Source organism: Somniosus microcephalus, chromosome 19 (genome assembly GCF_052327205.1).
Source record: "Somniosus microcephalus isolate GS21.2 chromosome 19, FLI_Smic_1.0, whole genome shotgun sequence".
Taxonomy (NCBI): Eukaryota; Metazoa; Chordata; class Chondrichthyes; order Squaliformes; family Somniosidae; genus Somniosus; species Somniosus microcephalus.
Genome location: NC_141005.1, coordinates 34,144,722 through 34,167,971, shown reverse-complemented (window position 1 = coordinate 34,167,971; position 23,250 = coordinate 34,144,722). Strand labels below are relative to the sequence as shown.

At 45.7% G+C, this 23,250-nt stretch overlaps 1 protein-coding gene and 1 long non-coding RNA gene across 16 annotated transcripts in view; one reads left to right on the top strand and one right to left on the bottom strand.

The window, feature by feature from the left end:
• The window catches only part of emid1 (EMI domain containing 1), a 418,946-nt gene that overhangs the window by 221,372 nt on the left and 174,324 nt on the right, over positions 1–23,250 (top strand). For 13 of the 14 annotated variants that reach the window (XM_085961514.1, XM_085961504.1, XM_085961508.1 and 10 more), the window contains one exon: positions 1,590–1,676. The exons of the other annotated variant lie outside the window; for it this stretch is intronic. In XM_085961514.1, coding sequence (XP_085817640.1) covers positions 1,590–1,676 — 87 coding nt within the window. The remainder of the gene's footprint in view (positions 1–1,589; positions 1,677–23,250) is intronic. 14 annotated transcript variants of the gene reach the window in all.
• Positions 1–23,250, bottom strand: part of LOC147104302 (uncharacterized) — a 174,263-nt gene that overhangs the window by 30,994 nt on the left and 120,019 nt on the right. The window lies entirely within an intron of this gene.

Genomic DNA, 23,250 nt, shown 5'->3' with positions numbered 1-23,250 from the left:
AAGTCAGACTAAAGGTATTTATAATGTCTGGTATGTTCAATCTTGACTGTTTATGTCTTCTCTCATAAGTATACATTTGTCTAACTTGATTTTTTTATCTAGCAGTCTGTGATGCCACATAGGTGCCATTATTACTATGACAACAATCCATGATTATTTCAGACTGAGGCATAATTTGCCTTACCTGCTTGGGGGGCCATTTTAACCTAAGCCGCCCATCAGGAAACTGACAAAATTAGATGTAAAATCTCTCTCCACGGATGTTGCCTGGCCTGCTGAGTTTTTCCAGCATTTTCTGTAGTTATTTCGGATTTCCAGCATCTGCAGTATTTTGCTATCGTAATAAAATTAGATGCAACGCTGGTTTAACACGCTGCCCGATTTCACACTCCATTGAAATCACTATTGGCAGGGTGTAAAACCAGCGTTCCATCCAGATCCCGTGGGCTTCACACCCGTCGAGTTAGGTAAAAATTACCCCCCTTGTTTCTGAAGTTGAATATTTAAAAGATACTGTAGTGCATATATATTTTGCTACACTGCCTACATAGGGGAAGAAGAAATGTAATACTTGAAACTTCTTAGTAATAAACCTCCCCTCTCCTCCCACGATGAGTCTTGCTTCCCTTCTTCCCCAGAACGCATACCTGAGGCTTGCCTCAAATGAGGGCCTCGAGGCTAATTTTCATAAAACCGACAAGCTGTGGACACCAATTGAATGTCCTGATGTAGCTCACCACTTGGGGCCTTTGTAAAATTGGCCAGCTTGGACACTGAGCCGACCCACAAGTTGGTGGTGGGGTGGGATCATACAGTGGGAGGGGGCGTGTGAGCGAGCCCAGGCCTACAGAGGCCCACAGTACAGTTGTGAAGCTCCTGCTGGCTCCACATTAAGGTAAGTTTTTTTTAAAATTACTTAATCGTTTTGTTAGTGGCTTCCAGCAGCCCATTTAAGGACCGCTGGTTAGGCAGCAGTAGACCCAGATTCTGCCAAATTTGGAATGGGGTCCTAAAGCAGGCATTAGGCCTGTGATTAGCATATTCACGAGGCCTAACGCCTGTTTGAGGTGGGTGTCCTGGACACTCTGGAGTCACTGGCTTCTAATTAGGCAGCCTCCGCTCTTCTGGGGGACATTGAGCACAGGTTAGCACCGTGCAAGGTTTCCCCCCCCCCCCCCCGCCCCCCAAACACTCACTTAGCACCCAGAAATCACTGGCGACCCAGGCCAATTTCTCTCCCAATTACCTCTCTCCTACCTTTCAACTGTGTCCGGCAGATGTGAGTGTACAAGTGGAAGTAAAATTGTGATTCTAATAATGCCAATAAACTCATTGCATATTGACTGAATAATGCCAGTATTGAGTTGCTTAGAAAATTGTTATCTCTTAATATTTACGGTAACCTATAGCATTTTGTACCAAGGGACATTATCTGATACTGTTTAAAAGTGGCAGTTTTGAGAAAGGTAGTACTTTTCACTACAAAAATTTAGTGTTGTTTATTTTAATTAAAAACCTTAAAAAAAAAACCTTCCCATTTCTGAAGGGAGACACTTGGATGTTTATACTTATCACTTGTTTTATTTCAGAGGCTGGAAATTTCCTGGAAGCTTTGGATGGTGGTCGGCAGATCTCTCACATTCGCAGATTACATACAAAACCAGGAGACCTTTCAAGTAAGACTTTAATGTAACTTCTGGTTGGAGATACTGAACACAACTAGATTGGTACCAAGAGTTGGCGACTGCACCAAAATGGTTTGATTTCTGGCGGGGGTGGGAAGGAACGATCTCTGTGGCGAGAAGTTTGCCTTTTTCGATGTTCAGTTAATTGTCGCGCTGTTTAATGGGGATTCCTATGGCAATGCCGCAGCGATGTCAACAAGCTGTCTGAGCAGCCAATCGCATTGAAGAATCACAGACAGGAAACCAGGAAATGAGAAGCTACTTCTTTCCGAATTTTTAAAAAATGTTAGAGAGCAAAATAAAGATTGGGTCTTTCACATGGGAATAAGGTAGAAGCCGAAATAACGTGAACAAACTTTTAAAAAAAAATTCTACTTTTTAAAAAAATTGTAATTTTTATCATAATGGAGAAATTTGACACTCCACGAATATAAAAATTAGTTTTTCAGAGCCAGAACCTTTGTTTACCAGTCAATACGCTATTAAAACTCCAGTTACACCTATTCCAACAAGGCTTAACATTTAATGGGGTATTTAACAGCGATATTACCAAGGAAAAGCCCAAGTTTTCATCAGTTTCACTGATTACACTGATTGCCGGGAGGGGGGAGGGGGTTCCCACAGCGCAGCCAGTATCAGAGCAATGAATGACTGACCGCAACTTCAGGAGTTCTGCGTTTAGATGTGCATGCGCTACATCCTGAAGTTGCGGTCAGTTTCAGAGTGGTAATGATGGGGAGCGCTGACAGTTCGCCATCATTACCCTCCGCAAAATCCAGGCCATTAGTTAAGTCATAGTGGAGTATCGTGAATAGTTCTGGGCACAGCATTGGAAAACTTCCAGCAAAGATTCACCATGAATGAGAAGTTATCGGTATGAAGAAAGGCTCAAAAATGTGTTGTGATTCTGGTATAAAAAGTAATTCTTTAACAACTTCTCAAGCAATTGACAAGGCAACAAAGTAACACAAAACTGAGACACTCCAATTGGGCACATCCCTGGTTTGATCCTTAGTCGAGATCCTTAGTCAGTATTTCATTATCAATTTGAGTCAGGAATGCTGTTTTTAAAAGTACAAAAGCAAAATACTACGGATGCTGGAAATCTGAAATTAAAACAAAAAATGCTGGAAATTCTCAGCAGGTCAGGCAGCATCTGTGGAGAGAGAAACCGAGTTAATGTTTCAGGTCGATGACCCTTTGTCAGAACTGGAAAAAGTTCGAGATGTAACCGGTTTTAAGCAAGTACAGAGGCGGGGGAGGGGAGGAAAGAACAAAAGGGAAGGTCTGTGATAGGGTGGAAGGCAGGAGAGATTAAATGACAAAAGGGATGATAGCACTAAGCAAAAGGAGATGGTAATGGGACAAGTAAAGAAACTAAAGATGGGTCTAGAGGACGTGTAAGTGGGAATAGCTGAATCATTAACAGCTGCCATCTGGAAACAATGGGAGCAGAGGTTATGATGTGAAATTGTTGAACTCAGCGTTGAGCCCGGAAGGCTGTAAAGTGCCTAATCGAGAGATGAGGTGCTGTTCCTTGAGCTTCATTGGAATGGAGTAGGAAGCCGAGGTCAGAGTGGGAGTGGGGCGGAAAATTAATATGCCAGGCGACTGGAAGCTTGGGGTCACGTTTGTGGACTGAATGGAGGTGTTCCGCAAAGCGGTCACCCAATCTGCGTTTGGTTTCCCCAATATAGAGGAGACCGCATCGTGAGCAGCGAATACAGTATATTAAATTGAAAGAAGTACAAGTATGCTTTGCTTTGCTACTACCATACGAAAGAAGATGACCTGGAAGGAGTGTTTGGAACCCTGGGTGGTGGGAAGGAAGGAGGCGAAAGTGTGTGTGTGTGTGTGTGTGTGTCAGATCACAGTTTATTTTGTTATCGGCAGAAATGTTGATGTTTTAATTTTGTGGTGAAGGAGCTTACCTGTATCTCCATTTTATATCGTGTAACACAAGTACTGTAACAGCTTTCTGTTACTTACCACACATTTATCTACAGCAATAAAACTGACAGTGTAATCCTCATGATGAAACATGATAGTGTTTTGGCCCGTTTATGTGGTGCTGAAAATGATACCATGAGATTTTCACACACTGACTGAATCACATTATATCCTGTTTTCATAGTGATACAATATATTGGAAATGTATGCAGGTATTTCTCATAATTCCTGCAGTTTTATTGCTCTTGCAGTTCAATTACATAAATCTCATCCGCAGCGTGCAGTGTGCCATTTAAATGTAACTGAGTGGCTTCCAGCACATCAAATTGTTTACCAATACGATAAAAGGTCTTAATTCCTTGTAAGCCAGTTAAAAAAAAAAACCTGCATCATTTCCACCCCAGCTCTGCAAAAGTCGTGGAAATCGACAGAAAATAACAGGGCAGGAGCTTCATTCTTCCCATTTAAAAGCATTGTTATAGGATTTGCTTTTAAACTCTTAACTAACACCATCCATATGATTTGTCACGGGTAACTATAGCTACTTCAATTAATGTGAAATACAATATGGGAGCATGCTCTGATTACTTGTAATTACTAATACGTTGCTGATTGCGACAAAGTCAGTTAGTGGGGAAAAGTAGCTGATGTGGCTTTACTACTAAAACAACTGCAAGAAATCGTGGTCTGCGATTCTCGGCTGGTAGCACATATTCATCCAACAACTTGCAGCAACTTCTACCACATGGGTAGAATAAAGTTGTTGTTCAAATAAGGAAAAATATCAATTTATACGATGCATTACAGGATCTCCCGTAGTGCTTCATAGCCAATGTCCATGTCAGCTGTGGCTCAGTGGGCAGCACACTCGCCTCTAGAGTCAGAAGGCTGTGGGTTCAAGTCCCACTCCTGGGACCTGAGTACATAAAGCTGGGCTGACACTCCAGTGCTGAGGGAGTGCTGCACTGTCGGAGGTGCCATCTTTCGGATCAGATGTTAAACTGAGGCCCCCGTCTGCTCTCAGATGGATGTAAAAGATCCCATGGCACTATTTCAAAGAAGAGCAGGAGAGTTAACCCAGGTGTCCTGGTCAATATTTATCCCTCAATCAACTTAACAAAAACAGATTATCTGGTCGTTATCATATTGCTGTTTGTGGGAGCTTGCTGTGTGCAAATTGGCTGCCGTGTTTCCCACATTACAACAGTGACTACACTCCAAAAGTACTTCATTGGCTGTAAAAGTGCTTTGAGACGTCCGGTAGCCATGAAAGGTGCTGTATAAATGTAAGTCTTTCTTTCAGTGAAGTCATTTTTTTTTAATGCAGTCACTGTTGTTCTGCAGCAACCAATTTGTGCACATCAAAATCTTTCTGACAGCAAATTCGCTGAACAGCCAGTTAATTGTTTTTATTTTGGGAGGTGACAGTTGAGAGGCAATGTTGAATCAAACACCAGGAAAATTCTTCTTAGAAAAGTGCACCAAGGGATATTTTTATTGTCATCTCAATCACTGGAACAAGCAGATTGGTTAAATGTCTCACCCAAAGGATAGCTTATCAGACAATGCAGCACTCCCTCGGTACTGCACTGATTGTACTCGGGTGTTGGACTGGTGCTCGAATCCACAAACCGCTGACCTGGTTGGATCGGTGGAATTCCTGCCCAACCCTGGTTTTCAATCTATGCGGTGATGAGGGCAGATCGAAGTAGACCTCATTACTACAGCACCACTTTGTTTTTTTTTAGAAAAGTCGTCTTTTTCCAGACATGATTATCATGAATACTGTCTATCACGTGAAGTTCGAGCCTATGTTGTTTGATAAAAAGTTTTGACATATAATTGTATGCGTCCAATGTGGATACATAAAGAAATAGAAAACCTCTAGTAGAACAAATTCTAAGTTTTGCATTGAAAAATACAAACTGATCCATAATCTGATAATGAAATGAGCCATTTAATAGAAATAATTGAGGTGCCATCAGGCCAAAAGATACCTGGTAATACAGTACTAGTGAAAATAATCCATCTTTGATCACTTAACTAACCCCTTCCTGAGCTGACCAGTTTTATGAACAAGCTCCAGAGCTGTAACAGTAGGGCACTTGTAGAAATGTTGCCCGTTCCCTCCTTAGATTGTTTTTGGCTATAATGTCATTCGTACCATTACTGTAAATAAGCAAGACAGGTGAGCAATAAAATTATAAATGTACAGCACGTGGCTCAACTTCACAAAGGTACAGCGCTGCATAGTGTCATAAAACCCTACAAGTCCAGTTCCAGTAGAGATGATGGCCCGTATTTTCCAATTGGAGGCTTCCTGCGTGCGGAGGCCTCTGATCTGGAAAAAAATCTGCACCCTTACCTAAGGGCTCCAGAGGTCCGACCGCTTCCGCTCCGGGGCCTCTGCTCTACGAAATGCGCAGGGCCCACGTAACCCAGGAGCGCAGGCGGTTCGCAAGGATCCCTGGGATCACGTGGGCCATGGTTGCCAATGGGAGAAGGGAATCTCCCTTTGTGGCGGTTCCACCGGGTGTCCCTTACTATGTATATATACATTATTCCCTTTAACTTACCTTTGTATGTACATAACTTACCTGTTTGGGCCATTGCCCCTTTAAGACGCGACCTAACGCGCTGACGTCATGTCGCGCATCACATGACGCACGCGCGACGGCCGCCTGCACAGCTCGGCCTACCGCGCCCGCGACTTCGGCCGCATCGGCCAGCTGCTGTGCCGGCGCCTCCCGCTCTCGCGACTTCGGCCGCATCGGCCAGCGGCAGCGCCGGGTGCCTCTCGCTCCCGTGACTTCGACCGCAACGGCCAGCCACAGTAACGCGCTAACGTCACGACGCGGTCACGTGACCACACAAGCGCGGGAAAACGCGGCCGAGCGTGATGACGTGATCACACTCTCCACAGGACTGCGGACTCAGTCCTCGTGGCGTCCCCGCTGGGGAACGACCTACTCTACGGCGCTCCTGCAACCATCTCACTTACCTGCTGTATTTCGTCTGCTTCCTGCATTAAATAACTTATTTATTGTTCTCCTGAAGTCGAACTCGATTATTTAGTAGGCATTCGTCCAATACCTGCTGAGGTCAACCCGAATTCCTACAATTGGTGACCCCCGACTCCGTGGACGGTTTTCACGGAGGAAGCGCGCAGCCTGAACCTCACCTACAATTGGTGACCCAACGACATGAGTACGGGAGCTCATCAATTCCTACACTACAATTGGTGACCCCGTATCCGTGAACGATTTTCATGGAAGGAACACGCAGCCTGAACCTCGTCTTCACAGAAGACGACCGACGAACAGCCGACGAACACCAATTGCTACATTGGCGACCCCGCCTTTGCGAACGTATTCGCAAAGGAAGCGCAGCCTGGAGGTGATTCAGTTTTTCACGGACAAAACGCAGCCGGACCCCGATTTTTGTGAACAAGTTTCACAAAAGAAGCACGCCATGGAAGCACCAGCTGTTCCGCTGTCGCTACCACAATTCAGGGAGAAACAACCGCCCTCGTGCTTTGTAAAGGTAGAAGCCCTGTTCGCTGAGAACATCGATGCATCGCAGACCACGCACTTGCTTACGGTCTCCGTATCCGACTTTTCTACCGCCACGCGGGTCGTCTGCCTCTACGTCCCACGCAACAGCAAGTATAAATCTCTCCAAGCGCGGGGTACAGCATGTTCGGGCCCACAAGATCAGAGCGCGCCCTGCGGGGATACCACGAGGACTCACCCCCACGAACCACGAGGACTCGCTCCTCACGACACACGAGGGCCCATCCCTCGCAAACCACGAGGACCCTGCCCTCGTGAACCACGAAGACTCGTTCCCCGCCGATGACGCACCAGCCCGTCAGCCTGCTGGTTGTGTTACCTACTACACTTTTCGGCGAGACAAGAAGCGTTGCCGCTCTCTTGGCAGTTTTTCCACTAAAGTCGACTACAACTAAAAGCATTGCTGCCCTTCGGGCAGAGTTTACCCCTACCGCAATCTACATCAACCTGGACCGTTGCCGCCCTTTCTCCAGTTTTCACCTTAACAAACGCAAACATCTACTGACGCTGCAAACATCGAGGAAGGGTCCAACAGGCATCCCGCGGCCGCGATCAGCCACGTGAAAGTTGCTGTCCTCACCAATCACTGATCAACGCAGCAACTTTTCACCCTCCGTTGTGTTATCGTCGTAGCACTATGGCACGCACCGTTCCGTGTGTTCCAGCCTCCTGAAGGTTTCGCTCAGCTGTCGGCGAGTGCACCGACCTCGCCTATCAAGTCCTTCTGGATCGCTCATTTGGCATTCCTGCAGAGTTCGTCAGAACAAGGACTTGTTTCAACATCAACAGAGACATCGCCCGCGTCCGCCCACCCTGCCCGTCACTCTGACAAGGCCTGCTGTTTCGCACGTCTCCACGGTCCTTCGCCTGACGGATACGTTTTATTTGCCACGACGTGCGTAAGGATCCGCTTACGACCAGCATCTTCAGACCTAGCCAGCCAAGTCGAGACAGCACGCCCACCGAGACCACTAGCTCGTCAGACCATCTCATCTTTGGACTTTCGTTAAAGCGAATTCTGGGGGGGCGCATGTGGCGGTTCCACCGGGTGTCCCTTACTATGTATATACATAATTCCCTTTAACTTACCTTTGTATGTACACAACTTACCTGTTTGGGCCGTTGCCCCTTTAACTTACCTGTTTGGGCCGTTGCCCCTTTAAGACATGACCTAACGCGCTGACGTCACGTCGCGCATCACATGACGCACGCGTGCCGGCCACCGGCACAGCTCGGCCTACCGCGCCCATGACTTCGGCCGCATCGGCCAGCTACGGTGCCGGCGCCTCCCGCTCTCGCGACTTCGGCCGCAATGCCAGCCACAGTAATGCGCTAATGTCACGACGTGGTCACGTGACCACACAAGTGTGGGAAAACGCGGCCGAGCTTGATGACGTCATCATGCTCTCCACAGGACTGCAGACTCAGTCCTCGTGGCGTCCCTGCTGGGGAAAGACCTACTCTACGGCGCTCCTGCAACCATCTCACTTACCTGCTGTATTTTTCGTCTGCTTCCTGCATTAAAGAACTTATTTATTGTTCTCCTGAAGTCGAACTCGATTATTTAGTAGGCATTCGTCCAATACCTGCTGAGGTCAACCCGAATTCCTACACCTTCATACTTTTGACAGCTTAGACATGTCAAAAGTATGAATGGATAGCACTCCAAAAAGACAGCAAAACATTAAATAATTTTTTTAAATCACGTTTTTAAAATTAGTTAAAATTACATTAAATTAAATATTTTAAACAAAAATTTAATTTTTGAAAAAAATTAAAGTTTATTACGGGGCTAAAAATAAACTTACCTTTTTTAAAAGTATTTTTAAATTATAAATCAGTGAAAGAAACATCTTTTTTACTTTTTTAAACTCTTATGCTGGTAACAGCAGGCCTTACTCCTGCTTTTACCAGGCGTAAGATTTTAAAGTGATTTCAGCGGGCAGAGGTTCTGCAGAAAGCGGAATTCTCCACCCGCAGAGGCCCTTCTCCAGGGAAGGCGTCCGATCTGTCAAGAGGATTCTTGACAGATCGGAAATGCCGGTTTTCAGCGCATGTGCTTTGCATGCCTGAAACCGGCATTTGCGAGGTCCCTACGGGTGTGTACACACCTCGTACCCACCTGTAGGGATCGGAAAATACAGGCCGATATGTATTTTCCATGATTAATGGCAGATGGATTGCAAGACTGTCTCCCATAGGATAACCTCAACATTTATGTGCGGGATCCTTGCTGCTTTGAATACTTGCAGAAAAATTATATTAGGCGTTACTTTGTACTAAGCGTATATTTAATATTTTATATCATTAAATAGTAATGCATTATTTTTTGTGGTTTATCTAACTCTTGTGGAGAATTTTATTTAGCTCAAATAACTTTTATAAGTTGGGTGGTTTAGTTTAGAAGTTAGCCTTATTTATCCAAATTTAAAGCCAATATTTTACATGGTTTGAGCTTCTGTTGAGGTAGACGGTTATAAGAATTTATTGTTGACCTAAGAGTTGAGAGTGTGAGGCAGCAGGAGAGGAAAGGTTTCCTGTTTTGATGGCGTACAGCTCTTGTTGCAGCAGTTGTCAGTTCCCGTCCTCCCTGCTGATTCATAGTTGCAGATGATCGATTGCTGCTCCATTGTAAATAAAGAGAAGGTCAAGTCTCTCACCGTGTGAGTGAAAAGCTGCAGCATTTTCCCAACCTGAGAGGTATATGTCATGAACTGAAGATTCCAAGTAGTGTAGGTTCGACCTTATCTGCTGGCGTACTATGTTAGCAGGTAAAATAACATGGTGGGAAATTGTTTCCAACACACAACTTTTAGTTTGATGGCAACGTTACTCACCAGGCAAAGTCTATTCTGTAAACCGCCTTTGAAGTGGAAAATGAACTTTGCTCTGCCAGCTGTAGATTAGGTACAACCAGAGATTGCAGCAGGGACTGTTGCGGCTTCAAACAATATTACACTTTTTGGAAATTGGTGATTATTTAACCAGACAAGCATCTTTCCGTAAGCTCGAGGAACAGCACCTCATTTTCTGATTAGGCACTTTACAGCCTTCCGGACTCAATGTCGAGTTCAACAATTTCAGATCATAACCTCGGCCCCTATTATATTGTTGTTTTTTATCCACACCTTTGGTTTGTGCCTTTTCCTTTTTTTCTCTCCCACATGGCAGCTGTTTCTCATTCTGCCAGCGCATTTCACACTTCATCTAGAGCCATCTTTTGTCTCTTTACCTGTCCTATTACCGTCTCGTCTCGCCTTGAATATCTCTTAATGTCTCTTCACCTCTCAGACCTTCCCTTTTGTTCTTTCATCCCCTCCCCCATTTCCCAGCCCCCAAACTGGTCTTTTAATGTTTCATTTCCTGCCTTTTTTTTCTCAGTTCTGAAGAAGGGTTTCGACCTGAAACGTTGACTCTGTTTCTCTCTCCACGGATGTTGCCTGGCCTGCTGAGTTTTTCCAGCGTTTTCTGTTGTTATTAAGCATCTTTCCTTATTTTTCAAAAAGTACCTTTTCCTTCCTGATGCTAGTTTCCCCAAGTCGATCTCTTACAAGAATAGGAAATGCCTCCACTGCTAAGTTCATCACCCGCCAGTTGAAACCTGCTCCCCCATTCATATGCTGCCCTTCGTTTTGACAGTCAATTGCTTTTGTCAGGGTCTAACCTTGGTGACTGAGCAGCCAGGATATCCCTGCTGTGCATAGCATCCTTTTCCTTGTTCTCCAGCCCTCTTCTGAACCCTGCTCAAGCCAGGTTTTGACACAAGGTTGAATCATTATTCTATGCAGTAGACCTGACCTCCGAATTAAGACCATAACAGCTTCTGGGGGCCAAAACTGAGGAGGAGGAACAACCTTTGTCTTCTCTTACGGGCAAGCGTCATGCTTTTAAGTACAAATCCTTCTAATTAAAGAACGGTTTTAGCAAACTGTTTTCTGAACTGTATGACTACATGTGTGCCCAGCAGACAGTTTTTTTTCTTACAGTTATCTCAATATAAAAAGACAGCACACTGAAACTCAGAAAATGCTGTTCACGGTGACGTGGGGATACTCAGGGGAAAAAAACTGCAAATGCGTCTGATAATGCGACAGCTCAAAAATAATGATTTAAAAAAATTTAACCGTGGGTGTAATCTGATGTGTAATATGTTGATGATTTTACAGCCTCACCTGTCCCAAGATTTTGTTTATAATACAGTGATGGGTCTGATAATGGAGCAGCAACTTTAGAATGAAACATCATAATTTCTCTCCACAGCATATAAGAATAATCTGTCTGCATTAACTGGTCAGTTCTCTTGTTGCTGTTTGTGGGACATTGCTATGTGCGAATTAGCTGCTGCGTTTGACTACACGTCAAGTACTTCATTGGCTACAACGTGCTTTGGGATGTCCTGAAGATATGAAAGACACTGGCCCAGAAATTCGGGTCGGGGGCTTCCCACGGGTGCAAGCCTCCGACCTGCACTTACCTACCGCGCCGGCCGTTGAGCTGTGGGCCCGCGTGGAATTCCGATCCTGGGCCTGCTCCAACTGCCGGCGCGCGGTGCTTGCGTATCCCAGGGGCGCAGTTAGTTCGATGCGTCTCCTGGGATCACTTGGGCCATGGAGAGCCAATGGTAGCAGGGAATGCTTCATTCATAAGTTTGACAGGAAGTCCTGTCAAACCTATAAATACTATAAGCCCCAAAACATCACTAAATCTTCAAATAATTTTTTTTTTAAATCACATTTTTAAAATAAACTATAAATTACATGAAATAACTATTTTAAACAACAATTTAAATTTTTGAAAAAAATAATTTTATTTTCTAATGGGGCTAAAAATAAACTTACCTTTCTTTAAAGTATTTAAAAATAATAAACCTGTGGAAAAAATGTTTTAATTTTAATTAATTCACCACTTATCTTGTAAAAAGCAGGCCTTGTGACTGCTTTTTACATGTCTAACTTCTGGAGACTTACCCTCCTGGGAAAACCTGCAAAAAAAAACGTAAGTTCGATGTGCACGCGCTGCCTCTCCTGCACACGCGTTCCACCTCTTAACCCCTTCTTTCAGGGGAATGGAAGTGCTGGTTTCCCGCGCACGCGCAGTGCATGCACAAAACCGGCACTTCCATTGGGCTTACGGGTGAGTACCCCGTGCGTACTCACCCATGGAGACCCGAATTTCTGGGCCAGTATATAAATGCAAATTATTTTTTTACATGCAAGCACTTCCTATTAAAATAATTCCATCATGTTTATTCTGTCACACTGAAATGCACCTGTATCATACTTGCCTCCCAATGAATCCTCTCAATTTCATCTCCAAGGCAAGTGATGCTGCAGTAGTGTTTTCCACAGCCTTACCTGCCTGAGGAATATTAATATTGGGCTGCCTCCTATGCTGCCCTAATCTGAGCTCCAAGGAGGCTTTTTCCTTCCTCTTGACCCAGTATACAGCCCAGAGAGCATCCAAGGCTGGCCTTTTCACTGCTGCTCCCTGACCTGGCTAAGCCTAAACCTGACTCAGGACTCCAAGGAGTCCCAAAGTAGCATTTTGCCTGCCTGACCCAAGTGAAACCAGCCCAGCCCAGCCCAGTCTATGGCCTTATACAGCCCCACGAGGTAGCTTTTTGCCGACTCCACCTGACCCAATCCAGCCTGGTTCCATAGAGCCCTGTGGTGGCCTGCTGCTCCAGAAATGAGGCCAGGATATTTTAACTCCCAGGCCTCCGTTAAATCCTGGCGGACAACTTCTCACCTGATCCAGCCGGGAAGTCGTTGGGAAGCGGTGGAAAGTCAGGTAGTCCAAAGGCCACCCACTAAGACCACAGTAGGTTGCGGGATCAGCTGCCAGGAAGATGAACATTTACTTCATGGTGTCTTGGGGATTGTATTCCATGACTCCAACCATTTTTATATGAGAACTGCACATCAGTGGGTTTGATGATGAGGGCTTTTCCTCCTTAGTATTTAAGTTTACTTATTGATTCTTAAAATGTTCACATTTACAACCCTCTATAGTCCTCCCTCTGTGTTCAGCCAGTTTTAGAGTTCTTGATTTTTATTGAACTTGTCTTATATTTTAGCTCCTTTTAATGTTATTCCATTGCATCTGTCATTAAGGTGACTACTTTAGAGGTATAGCAGGGCGAAAAATGGAGGGTGAATTATCCCAAGCTATTCTTATGTTCCTCAATGTAGCCAGCATTATGGAATTGGCAAAGGGTTGGGAACACTTTGCCTCCTTTGACCTGTTAGGCAGGAAACAGTGGCTAGTACAGTAAGCTGGAAGAAGGGAACCTTCCACTGTATGGTGCAGGGTCAATAGCTTATTGTTTCTTTATAGCTGTTAAAGAAATTCTGTCCCTATTAATGGTGATAACTGGAAGAACATCCAAAATATTTGGGCAGCTTTGTTCTAACATGTATAGCTTGGAAACAATTCTTATGGGGAAGATCAGGTGAATATTGCATCAATTACAGCATAACTGGATTGTGTTGTGTCTGACCTTAGAACAACTGAGTCTGGTAGAAGGTGTAATATCTCTAGTTAAGATGTTAACTCCATAGAGGAAAGTTCAGTTAGCCGGTTGACTCACAACTGTCAAAGATCACATGTATCAACTGTGGAACTGCTGACTGCAAATGTGTATCGTGAGCTTCTAAATCTCCAAAGTACTGGACAGTCAGGTTTCCACATGTCCAATATCCATGCATAGATTTTATAGAATTTTTCATGTATTCTGGATGTAAGATAATTTCTCACAAACAACAACTTACATTTATATAGCACCTTAAACTTCACTGAATCGCAATCAGACAAAGATGGACGCCCAGCCGAAGAAGGAGAAATTAGGCGAGGTAACCAAAAGCTTGGTCAAAGCAGTGGGTTTTAAGCAGGGTCTTAAAGGAGGAGGAGGTGGAGAGATTTAGGGAGGGATTTCCATAGGATAAGGCCTAGATGACAGAAGGCGTGGCCAATAATGGTGGAGTGAAGGGATGGGGAGATGCACAAAAATGGCCAGCGTTGGAGGAACATAGAGTTCTCAGTGGGTTGTAGGGCTGGAGGAGGTTAGAGATGGTGAGGCCATGAAGAGATTTAAACATGAGGATGAGAACTTTTGATTTTAGGCAGTGGGAGACCGGGACCCAATGTAGGTCAACAAGGAAGGGGTGATGAGTGAGTGGGACTTGATGCGGGATAGGATATGGGCAGCAGGGTTTAGGATGAGCTGGAGGTTGGAAGCCAGCCACGAGAGTATTGAATAATTGGCTGGAATTATACCAGCGCTCAGAGTGCAGGTTTGGAGGCGGGTCCGCTGTCACAAATCACAAAGATTGACAGCGGGTCAGTATCCCGCTGTAAACCCGCCTCCTTGTCAGTTTCCTTATCACCCCTGAACAGACCCGACGCCAAGCGGTGGGTCAGCCAATTTAGATAATTAAATACTTGTTAAAAGGTATTTAAGCACCATTTTCCCATGTATTTACCATTTTAATAGGTTTTTAAGGAGGTTCCCGGAGAGCGGGTATCACGCCAGGTAAGGAGGTCGGGTATTGTGTCAGAATGGAATGATTTACTAACCTGACAGCTGCAAATGTTCTATGAAAGCTCACATTTCATAGGTATTCACTTTCCAAGTTTAGAAGCTGTTACTTACTGCATTTAAAAGACAGATTGGGGGAGAAATTGGGTGAGTAGCGCCACCTGTTAGCGCCTAAAGAGGCAGTCAGTGGCTGTAGCGCCACTGGCTGCGTCTCCCGCGATATTCAGTAGGGGCGCTAATGGTGGCGTTAGGCATTTGCGCTGCGCCGTCACCGATGATGTCATCAGTGTGCGCAGCGCCCCATTCATGCCCCGTTCGCGATATTTGTAGCGAACAGCGCAGTTGCGCCGTTCGCTACCCGCGCCCGGTTCACGGGGCCTTACTGTGCTGGCAGCGGCGCAAGTTAAGGTGGAGGTGCGGGGTGGCCGCTTTTTCGGCGGCCGCCTGCCAGCACCTCCGTCCCCGGCCTCCTAACCCCCCCACGCTCCCCCCCCCCCCCGCGGCATTGCCGGCTGTTTCCCGAGAGCCCGGCACTTCTCCTTGGTGCCGGGCTCATTTGCCGGCACTCGCGAGCGGGGATCGCGCTGTTGCAGGCACCTCCCCCTTAACAGTGGGAGGAAGGCCTGCAGTACCGCAGCGTGCATGCTGCGGCACGTTGCGCTGCGATAATCAGTTTCAGCGCCCTAAGAGGGACGCGGAGCGCCTCGAACCTCGCCCCGCGTCCCTTGAGGGGCACTGAAACTGAATTTCTGGCGATCGGCATCACTCCGATCGCTGTGCTAAATCCTGCGCTCAGGTGACTTTTGCGCCACTTTGGCGCCCCAACCCAATTTCTAGGCCATTGTGTTTTATGCAGCTAGCAAGTGTTTGGAGCAAACTCTCTATCCAGTGTCACCTCATTGGAACAACCTCTCTCACCATTGACACATCGCTTCTGACATCTCAACCTCATCTGCCATCTAGTCCATCAGCATCGGTGCCCTTGAAAAAATCTCACCTTGGTCCTCAGAATCCCAAAATGATCAGCCCCAATACCAGCATCACCGGGCACACCAGCAGCACCAACATCCACACCAACCTTCTCCACAATCAACTGATGCTGCACTGGACACAGGGCATCATCACTCGTGCACGTTGCTGCCCGGGACGCCAGCGATGGCCTCACCATGTCCAGATTTACTTCACTTAACATTGTACACCCTGGCTGCCACATGATGCACCAGGTTGGCACCTCCCCATACCAGCACCATAAAGCATCCCTACAATGTCCAAGCCATTCCTTTCACACTCATCACCATTGGGGGGGTGGGGACGTTATATCTCACCATTCACTGCAACTCACTAACGCACTTCCAAAGGTGCACACAAATCTGTCCAAGAAAGCAAAGTGTTGAAAATAAAGATTTCAATGCTTGGCAACACATTAACAGAAAGTTTATATGAACATTGGCTAAAGCACACGGGTGCCTACCCTTGTGTGTTAGTTTGAATGATTGGACATGGGTGAGGGGTGGCTAGTGAGATGGGGAAGTGATAATGGAGAGCGAGGGATGGGTGGAGGTGCAAGGTAAGTTGGTGTGAGTAAGGATATGTAGGAGTAGGGTAGGGAAGGCAGAGTGATGGCGATGTGATGAGTGGCACAGCAGGAGGTGGGTGTGGCTTTGCAGTAACGTTTCGTGAACTACTGAGATCATTGAAAGGTTTGTGCCAGTGCAGCCTGGTCCTCCTGATGACATCCCTGCTTGTGCCCTCCTGTGCAATGTGCAACCAGGCTGCGTTAGTGTCATGGGGAGGTCTCTTCCGCCCATCAGAAGGGAAGAGGACCTCCCTGTGTGCTGTGACTCCCTCCATAAGCATATGTAGGGAGTAATGGGGGAGCCTGGGTGCAGCCCTGCACCTCTGTGCAGCGCTTGCCAGTGTTTGCAGCACCTCAATGCTGTAGAACACTGACAGCACAACTGTCAAAATGAATGTGGACGTGGTCCCTTTAAGGAAACCGGCTGATGACGCGTCATCAGAGCCGCTTCCTGTTAATTGGCCGGGAACTTCTCAGGGCAGGCTTAACAAGCCCAATCAACGGAAAATCATGTTGGAGGCCTGGATCGAGACAGATGTGGGGTCCTACACGCCACGGACGTCACTGGTCTCTGACCCGCTGAGGTTGGAAAAGGGCATGAATATTTAAGCAGTAGATGAGCTGAGGGAGGGGCAGAGGTGGAATTAGGTGGTCTTTATGATGGAGAGGATGGGGCTTGGAAGCTCAGCCAGAGGTTGAATAAGACGCTGAGATTATGAACAGTCTAGTTCAACCGGGATGCTGGCCGGGGACGGAGATGTAATCACTGGCAAGGTTACGCAGTTTGTGCCAAAATCACATAATAAGCCATTTACAGCAACTCGGCAATGTTTTGCTTTGCACAGATTACCAACTGAAGTTTTCTACATCTGCATTTTAATATGGGCCTTCCTACCCTTCGGGGAGTGGTTTGTTTTCATTCATAGCAATACATGCTCAGCTTAAGTGAAGTTAATGATGACCTAAAAGCCGAAAGAGCAGACACTGAACAGTTTTTAAAGAATTATGGCGAATCAATAATGGACTTTTATTTCTATTGGATCACCTGATATGTTGAGGACACAATGTCATTTGACAAATCTACTGTTCATTTTTCCCCCCTTTATGTTCTTGATCTCAACAGCTGAAAAAGTGATTAACAGTAGTTGGACTGGATCCCTGGATATATTTTCAACTTCTGTGGTTCACTGACAAAGGAAACTGTGCCGACTAAATTTGTCTGCAAGTCCTTGACCTGGGCTCGACCTCGGCACTAAGAGGGAGATTTAGTCCAATCGGGAGAAAGTATTTCATTAAACACTTCAACCTGATACACTCCGTTTCCTCGGTAATGCATATCAACGAGCTCACACTTCTGGCTAATGCCTTTCCTTTTGGTCTTTTTATTTTATTCCTAGTTGCTGCTTCTAGATGTGCCGTTGTCCCTCCGACCTTTTTTTTTAAGACTGTAATTAAGCTACAGCTACTGGCCTCGGCAGTATCTGTATACTGCAGTGCTCAACCAGCAAATCGAAACTTTGCTGCAAAACATCGAAGCTTTGCTGCAGACAACACCTCTTAGCCACACCAGAACTCCGTGCGTGTGAGCTGTGCTCCCTGGGTGGCTCATTTTTAATGCATGAGAGAACAGGCAGCTGCTTGGCAATCTCCTAACATTTTTTTTAAAGTTCCAAAGTAAATGTAGCAAGTGCCCAGAAGTTTCAGTGGATTGCCTGGGCACTTCTAAAATGTGGCTTTGGACCAGCCTGGGAGTGTACTGCACTCAGTTGCAAAATCCAAAGCAGTGGAGGTCCAAAGAGATTTAGGGGTCCATGTGCCTGCTGGAGGTAATGCAACGAGCCCTTGCTTTATGCGCTCAGGGGGTTTCTGTGATTCTGTGAATCCGGTTGCTGGCCTGGCAGTGAGTTATATTGTGACTGTGCGATGATACACATTGATGCGAAGGTGGTGGTGCAACTGCAGCTTTGACTTGTGACATCAGACCAGAGAATGAACTAAAGATTGGTCAATAGCTGAGTTGACTGTATTGCTCTGACTGGTCTTTAGTCAGCATCGAACCATTTTCTTGTACGCTGCTTTGATAATTTCATTCGGATTCCAATTCCTGTATTTATGCAGTCAAATCCATTTTCTGTAGTGTTGTGTATTGATTGCGAGTTTGACACCAGTCAATACGGTAATGTAATGTGCATTGCATTATGGGAATTACCCGGGAAAACGGCAGTCAGCCATTTTACACAATAAAGAGAACATCGTAGTTATAGGCCTGTCTGCCTGGTTCTATGCTTTAATGCGTTCATACAACATTGGCGACGAGGATAACGAACGGAATCATTTTAAATAGGCAGTTGCCCAAGTTTTAGTTAGATAGGATGGAGAAGACCGGCATTCAAAATTTTGCTTGCTTCGTCGAGCCAGCTACGTTGGGTCCAAGATGGACGAGGTGGTTAACATCTTTTGAGCTTTATGTCGACGGCAAAGGATTCATTATCGACGGTACCTCTACAGCTGCCACAAAGCAGAGAAGAAGAGCTCTACTTCTACACTTAGCAGGACCAGATGTCCAGGATATCTTTTCGACTCTACCGGACACAGGAGAGCCAGCAGACTACACGGCGGCGGTTAGTGCTTTGAATCACTACTTTGTGCCCCAGGTCAACGCAGCATTTGCTAGACAGACTTTTCATAAATTGTCCCAGAAGACAGGTGAGACTGTGCAACAATTTGCTACTCGCTTGCGGCAGGCTGCTAAATAAGAGACGCTATCCTGAGTAGGTGCACGTCAGCCTATGTGCGGAGGAAATTGCTAGAGGAAGGGCAAGGTCTAACGCTCGCCCGCACGTTACAATTGGCCTCACAATGTGAAAACGTCGAGGAGCAGATGTCAGCCATGTCATGTACAGAGAAGGCGGAGACAGATACTATTCGTCGTGTTATACAGAAAAGAGGGTATTATGCGAAAAGCTCGACAGATAAACCAAAGGGAAATGGCGATAGGAACGAAAGGAAATGTTACAGATGTGGACACACAGACCACATGGGCAGAGATCCGAAATGCCCAGCATGTGGATAAACGTGTCATAAGTGCAAGGGAAAGGATCATTTCTACAAAGAAACACAGTGTGAACAATGTAGAGGAACAAAATGACTTTGCATTTGCTGTTACTGGAAATAACGTGACAGAGAGACTTACCTTTTGTGCGGGGGGAGTAAACCTGAGAATGTTAATTGATTCGGGTGCAACTAATAATGTGATAGATGAGAATACATGGGAAGGATTAAAGTCAGAACACATTAAGTGTCAGTCACATGTCCCTAAGACAGAGAGAAAGTTATTCTCTTATGCTTCTAGCCGACCACTATCAGTTAAAGGTGTATTCACATGTGGGATTTCAATAGGTAAGAGAACTTGTTGTGTCCGTCAGTAGTAAGACACAGACTGCAGGAGAACAGTACAACAGGTGTTTACTCAATGTGGCTCACTCTGGAACTGAACTGTACAGATTACTACTCAGTGCTATATACAGGTGTGGTTACTGCCGGTACTGCAGTATACATGAGCTGTAAAAAGTAGTTCCCCCCTTAAAGGTATATACATTACAGAACTGAGCAGGTGGAGTTCATTGTGGTTAAAGGCCATGGAGAGCTGTTGCTAGGAAGGGAGACAGCCATGAAACTGGGAGTTTTAAAAATAGGCGCAGATGTCTCAGCTGTGGTAGATGTAAGACAGCTACTAGAACAGTGGTATCCAAAGATGTTCCAGGGAGTAGGAAGGCTGAACACAAAACAGATCAGTTTGTATATCGACCCACAAGTGAAGCCTGTGGCCCAGCCACTCAGGCGTATACCATTCAACTTAAGGGGGGCAGTAGAGGCCAAAATAAAACAATTGAGGGACATGGACATTATCGAACCTGTAACTGGTCCCACCCCATGGGTAAATCCTGTGGTTATTGTACCAAAAGCGGATAAGGATGTAAGGTTATGCCTAGACATGAGACGAGCAAACCAGGCAATAGTGAGGGAACGATATCCAATCCCCACCGTTGATGAGATACTCCAAGATATGAACGGCTCGACAGTGTTTAGTAAGCTAGACCTGAAATGGGGTTATCACCAGCTAGAACTGACCCCTGAGTCACGAGAAATCACTACGTTTGCAGTACATAACGGAGTATACAGGTACAAGAGGCTGATATTCGGTGTATCTTCAGCTAGTGAGCAATATCAGCACGAGATAGCTAATGCCTTAGCTGGAATAGAGGGTGTTGAAAACATCTCAGATGACATTATCGTGCATGCACACGACCAGGAAAAGCGTGGCAGATGCCTGCACGCTGTCATGGCCAGACTAATGGAAAGTGGACTGACACTAAACTCAGAGAAGTGCCAATTCAACATGGACCGATTGATTTTCATGGGAATCCTGTTGTCTGAAAGGGGCATCGGACCAACAGCAGAGAGAGTGCGAGCGGTGGCAGAAGCTCGAGAACCAGAGAATGCTACAGAGGTGAGGAGTTTCTTGGGACTCGTTGGGTACAGTAGCAGATTCATCCCGCAGTTTGCAATGCTATCAGAGCCACTGTGACGCCTGACGAGAAAAGACACACCATTTAAATTTGGATCACAACAGAGACAGTCATTCAGTGCACTCAAGGAAGAGTTGGCCACTTTAGCATATTTTGATAAGGACGCACCAACCAAGGTGATAGCAGATGCCAGTCCTGTAGGTTTAGGCGCAGTACTAGTTCAGGACCAACAGGGACAAGAGGTGCCAATATGCTATGTCGTAGTTTAACAGACTGTGAGAGGAAATACTCTCAAACAGAGAGAGAGGCCTTAGCTCTTGTGTGGGCTTGTGAGAGGCTGCATCCATATGTGTATGGCCGAAAAGTTAACTTGGTAACTGACCATAAGCCATTACAAGTGATATACGGCCCACACTCTAAATCCTGTGCCCGTATAGAGAGATGGGTACTTAGATTACAGCCATACGATTTTAAGGTGATACACATTCCAGGCAAGCAAAACATTGCAGACCCACTGTCACGATTGCTGGGGGAGACAGCAAAACAGGAGAGACATTCTCATTGCTCAGATGAATACGTGAGATTTGTAGCTGTGAGTGCGACACCAAAAGCACTCACTACTAGAGAGGTGGAGGAAGCCTCTGCTACCGACCCAGAGCTGATTGAGGTACGGAAGGCAATCACAAACAGACATTTTGAGAAATGTAAAGCTTATGCAGCAATTGCAAACGAGCTGTGCGTAGTGGGGTACCTAGTTCTTCGGGGAACATGCATCGTGCTACCAACAGTGTTACATGCACGAGCCCTGGTGTTAGCACATGAAGGACACCTGGGAATAGTTGGAACAAAGCAACATCTCAGAACCAAGGTTTGGTGGCCTGGCATGGACAAGGCAGCTGAAAAACACTGTAAAGCATGCCAGACCTGACCCACCTGAACCGTTGAGACCAACACCATTACCAGATGTAGCTATAGACTTACTGGGACCCTTGCCATCCAACCACTCCATTCTTGTGGTAGTTGATTATTATAGTCGCTACTATGAATACGACATCATAACCTCCACAACAACAGAGAAGGTTATTGATAGTTTAGAGTCAATCTTCAGCCGTCATGGTTTGCCAATCACCTGCAAATCTGATAATGGTCCCCAATTCAGATCTGAATTATTCAAAGAATACTGTGAAAACAACAGGATCAAACACCTGAAAACGACAGCAAAATGGGCTCAGGCTAACAGAGAAGTCGAGCGCCAGAATGCATCGCTGATGAAGAGAATCAGAATTGCTCAGTCAGAAGGACTAGATTGGAATCGTGAACTTAGAAAATATGTGACTGTGTACAGAAGCATTGACCATGCCACGACAGGAAAGAACCCGGCAGAGCTGCTCTTTAAATGGAAAATGAGAGGAAAGCTGCCAGACATCACAGAGTCGCGCGCAGACATGGAAGTACGTGACCGGGATGCAGAACAAAAAGGCAAGTCCAAACTACACAGATGAACAGCGGAGAACACAATACTCAGAGGTGGAAGTTGGCGACACGGTGCTGGTATGGCAGGACAAAGTGGACAAGTTCACCACTCCTTTTAATGTCACACCCCACAAAGTCTTGAGTAAAACAGGGAGTCAAGTAGTAGTAGAATCTCCAGACGGAGCACGCTACTCGAGAAACACTACGTTTGTGAAGAAATACAGAACCAATGGACCAAAGGAGACACTCCATGAGCAGGAGGAAACACAAGGGACTGAGGACAGTATAGTAGACCCTGACACACATACCACTGTGACACAGGCAATACCCATTGACACCAACATGTCAGGCATACCCAATACAGCCAGACCTCAAAGGGTTAAAAGAAAACCCCAAAGACTGTCTGATTATGTCACAATATAAACTGTGTGAGAACTGCATGGGTGATGTTAAATGTTTAAACCTGGGAATTATTTAGTTGTGTGGTAAGACACAAGTTTGTAAAAAGTTTATAAACCAAATAAGTTATGCAGTGTTATTGTAAGCAACTGTTTGTAAACTGCAAGTTTGTTTCTAAGGAAAAGGGGGATGTCGTGTATTGATTGCGAGTTTGACACCAGTCAATACGGTAATGTAATGTGCGAGTTTGACACCAGTAAATACGGTAATGTAATGTGCATTGCATTATAGGAATTACCCGGGAAAACGGCAGTCAGCCATTTTACACAATAAAGAGAACATCGTAGTTATAAGCCTCGTGGTTCTATGCTTTAATGCGTTCATACAACATGTAGCACAGCAGCCGACTCACAGAACCAGGGGCACCAGAGTGTCTTGTTTTGCACACTTTGTACAAAAATAATAACTTGCAGGACAACAGAGTATTACAGTTTAACTCTTTTATTAAGCATTAGGTCTGATCTTACTC